Source organism: Triticum dicoccoides, chromosome 5B (assembly GCF_002162155.2).
Source record: "Triticum dicoccoides isolate Atlit2015 ecotype Zavitan chromosome 5B, WEW_v2.0, whole genome shotgun sequence".
NCBI classification, from domain to species: domain Eukaryota; kingdom Viridiplantae; phylum Streptophyta; class Magnoliopsida; order Poales; family Poaceae; genus Triticum; species Triticum dicoccoides.
The window spans coordinates 155,307,045-155,311,206 of NC_041389.1; the positions used below are offsets into that span (position 1 = coordinate 155,307,045).

The 4,162-nt window shown below is 48.2% G+C and overlaps 1 protein-coding gene across 1 annotated transcript in view; it reads right to left on the reverse strand.

Annotated features, from left to right (window-relative positions):
• Positions 1-1,867: 1,867 nt before the first annotated feature.
• Positions 1,868-4,162, reverse strand: part of LOC119307950 (heptahelical transmembrane protein 4-like) — a 4,900-nt gene continuing 2,605 nt past the window's right edge. Inside the window, exon 3 of the mRNA XM_037584049.1 lies at positions 1,868-2,868. Coding sequence (XP_037439946.1) covers positions 2,215-2,868 — 654 coding nt within the window. The 3' untranslated portion in view covers positions 1,868-2,214. The remainder of the gene's footprint in view (positions 2,869-4,162) is intronic.

Genomic DNA, 4,162 nt, shown 5'->3' on the forward strand with positions numbered 1-4,162 from the left:
TTTGAGAGCAACCCACCTCCGAAGCATTTGAGAGAGAATCCTTGCGAGGACAAGGCCCAAACCACCCAGAGCCCAAAGAGTGTTTGGCATCACTGAAGTCTTTCTGTCCGCGTGATCTGAAGACTTGTTACACTTGAGAATTGTGAATCCTCCAGCTGGTTAGGCATCGCGTTCTGAGCATCCAAGAGTCATTGTGGATTGCCGATGAATGAAGTCTATGAAGGTTTGGAAGTCTACCTTGAAGACTTACCAGAGTGATTGGACGGGGACTAAGTGTCTTAGCTCAAGGGGAATAAGGTGAAGACGCGGTCTTCTGAGTTGAATCTCAGCCTCCCTAACCAGACGTACAGTTGTCACAGCAACTGGAACTGGTCGAACAAATCACTGTCTTCTCCAAGCTACTGGTTCTATCTCTCACTTCTTTTTACTTACAGTTGTTCTTCGTGAAGTCATTGTCTGTTTGCATTATCTGTTTGACTTCACTGCGTGACTACTTGTTCTGATTGGCTTCATACTATCTTCTATCCTGATCCTTACTACCTAGCTGCTAATAGTCTTCGTGCTTTCACTTCATTGATTACTTGACTATGGCTTGCCTAGTGTAGTCTACCTTCCGCTGCATACGAATAGCGTCATTTCTATTGTTTGTCTTTGAAACTCCCATGTTTTGAAGACTTTCATAAAAATCGCCTATTCACCCCCTCCCCCCCCTCTAGTCGATAAACAGCTCTTTCAGGACTGTCCTGTGTGCTAAGGTAGCCAATGTGAATCTTTTTGCAGGGCGGGACAAGGTGTGGTGACACCTTTCCTCGTTGGGCAAATTCTCGATTAAATATACGCATGCTAGGTTAACCAAGGGTAATGGTCTTCACATAGCTAGAGGCGTTTGGAAAGCTAAAATTTCTCTTAAGGTTATAATCTCTCTGTGGCAAATGTCTCGTAATCGTCTACCTACTTCGACTGATGTAGCTAAGCACAACGGTACCTCCGATGGCGACTGGTTTATTTATGGTTCCCCGGAGGATGCGAACAACACTTTCTTTTGCTGCGACCTTGCCATTTTTGCTTGGAGCGTAGTTAGGGAGGCTGCTAGGGTAGCCTGGAATCCTAAGTCTTGTGTCGATCTCATAGCTTTTTTTTCGAAAAGGAGGCATACCCCCGGCCTGTGCATCTCTTGATGCACACAACCATTTATTAAAATAATAGGTTTCAAAAAGGTTCCAACAAGTAGTCTATGTCGATCTCCTAGCCTGCCTCGCTTCTCTATAGGGTAGCGCTATGAGAATTATGTGGACCTGTGTTGGGGCTCTTCTTTGGTCTCTTTGGTATATCCACAATAAAACAACCATCGAAGGTGTCTTCCCCTCGCATCCGACTGATTGTACCTTCAAATGCATAATTTTTCTGCAGCAATGCCATGCCGAACTGGAACGTTGAAAACTTGGAACTGGTGTTGCAAAGATATCGACACATTAATTGCATCACGAGAGCTCCTGTGGATGCTACTTAGGGTAATACTCCATCCGTAACTTAATATAAGATGTTTTTTGACACTATGACAGTGACAAAAACGTTTTATATTAAGTTACTGAGGGAGTAGTTTATTTTGCTATCCGGTGAGCCTGCGTGCTCGGGCAAGCTGTGAGTGTTGACTTAAGTTAGTTTAGTTGTTGTGTGAACCTATATTACTCTGTCTGTCTGTGAGCTTTATGATATATTAATTTAATGCAGGACAACTCCGGCGTCTTCATTCTAAAAAATAATAGAGATCGGAAGAAAATCCGACGAAGTTGATGCAATCATGCAAGTGGAACAGCCTGACACTTTCATCAAACGGAGCGATATGAGTGAGATCCTCAAGGCTCAGTTGACGAATATAATTATCACTGAATCCAAGTTTATCTACATATGTTTGTTACAGCATTAGTTGCACTCATTTTCTTTCGAGACCATGAAGGTGAGGTTCCAATCAATTATACACAAGATTGTCCCTTGTCCGGTGCTAAGCAGCTCTTAATCTCTTCATACAAATTACGCCTCACATCCATTTCATCAATCAAACAATCCCCTATGAATGTATACCTCAGTACTCTTTCACTACAAAATGCACAATTTCTTGACGCCAGATCCCACCATCTTCAGTTGGATTAATGGAAGCACCTTCAGCCGGAGATGTAGCTGTACAACTGTAGCCATGCCATGCCATGCCGCCGGTCACCAGCACCTGTCGGCGTCCCTCCACTTGAGGTACTCGACGCCACCGAGGTAGTGCGCGTACGCGCCGGCGATGACGAATAGATGGAACAGCTGGTGGCTGTGCCCGACGAGGTCGAACCGCCCGGGGAACCACCGCTCCGGCATGCGCGCCGCGTAGACGGCGGCGCCGAGCCCGTAGAGCGCGCCCATGAGCGCCTCGTAGCACGCCGTCACGGCGGCCTCCCGCCGGCCGCCGTACAGCACGAGCTTGTGCGCGACGGGGATGAGCCCCGACACGCCCATGCATGAGAAGAGCCCGGCGCGGAGCAGGCGGAACTCGGGCGCCTGGAACACCGGCACCAGCGACGCCGTGACCGCCGCGGCGCCGAAGGCGGTGATGAAGCCCATGTAGAGCCGCTGCAGCCCCGGATGGCAGAGGAAGGAGTAGTAGACGATCGGGTAGAAGGAGGTGACGATCAGGGCGGCGATGCCGGCATAGTCCAGCCGGAGCGTCACGTACGCCATTCTCTCCGAGTGGCACAGCACCAGGTGGCAAGCGCTGCTCGTAAGTAGGCACACCATGGCTCCGCACAGGTACGCGAACATCGGCCACCGCGTGATCGGATCGGCGGAGGCAGCGTCGTCCGCGGCCCGTGGCGCCGCGCTGGCGTCCTGCGGTTCATACGGTATTTAGCAGGGGAAGAGGTAGTACAAACTGAAGCTTAATTTGTCGGATAGGATAGCACACTCGCTGGAGTTAATTACGAACTCTCTTTGGTGCTCTCGAATAAAACTCAATTTTAGGTGACTTATTAAGAGGCAGTTGTGTAATTAGTGAAAATATATTTAAATTTTCGATAAAAAATATTTAAGTTTGTGAATGATACCCATCAAATTCTATACTCTACTCCCTCCGTTTCTAAATATTTGTCTTTTTAGAGACTTCAAATGGACTACCGCATACGGATGTATATAGACATATTTTAGAGTGTGGATTCACTCATTTTGCTCCGTATGTAGTCACTTATCGATATCTGCTTACAATATTGATGAACAAGGGTTCAAATGGACAGGGAATTGTGAATCAAGACAGGCACAAACCAAGGGACATCTAGTTATGCAGAGTTAAATGCAAAGGTGGTCCTAATTCTTTTTTCAAAATGTCAAGTCAGTCCCAATTATATGAAAATGATATCTCGGCATAAAATCTTTTGTAAAAATTTCATAAGAGGCCCTTTTGACCACTAACCCACATTGACTGGCCTAAGGGGCGCTTTGACCACAACCACGTTGACATAGGGCCCACCAGTCGTAAATGCGGGATGTGGATCTTTTCAAAAACACCTCACGATCATATTCCCTCCTATTCGTCTACTTACCTGTTCAAGCGAATCAGAAGCTATAGGCGGCATTAGAGGCCCGTCAAGACGCGATGATCATAGTCCAGCAAGTAACTTGTGGTGGTGTCTGTGAGGATGATGGTGCGACACATCTGCTAGTTCATGTGTCAGGTTGAGACTACGAACATGACTTGGTTGCTTGCACGACACAACAGGGCGAGGATGGCGGCGGCCCACTTGAAAAATGTGAGTGGCAGAGGAGAGCTTAGCGCGGGAAGGTTAGCCAGCTAAGGTTGTACCGTGTCTGGAGGAGGTGTCGTGGAGCCCTATATTCACTGTATGGAGGTGTCGTGGAGCCCTATATTCACTGTATGGAGGTTGGTGGTGCTAGTCGTGGCGGTGCTACATGCCACGAGGAGAAGCGGGAGGAGGGCAAAGGGACCAGGAGCTAACCACAATCATGTCGTGGTGCTTGGGGACGACAACGGAGCATGGAATTGATGGCAATAGGGTCCACCTCTCACGCCGCCCCAGCCTCCCGCGTGGTCCCTGCGGCTCTCTGGCCTCGACATCGACAATACCAACTCTCTGGCCACAGGGATGTGCATTCACATCGAACTAGAACT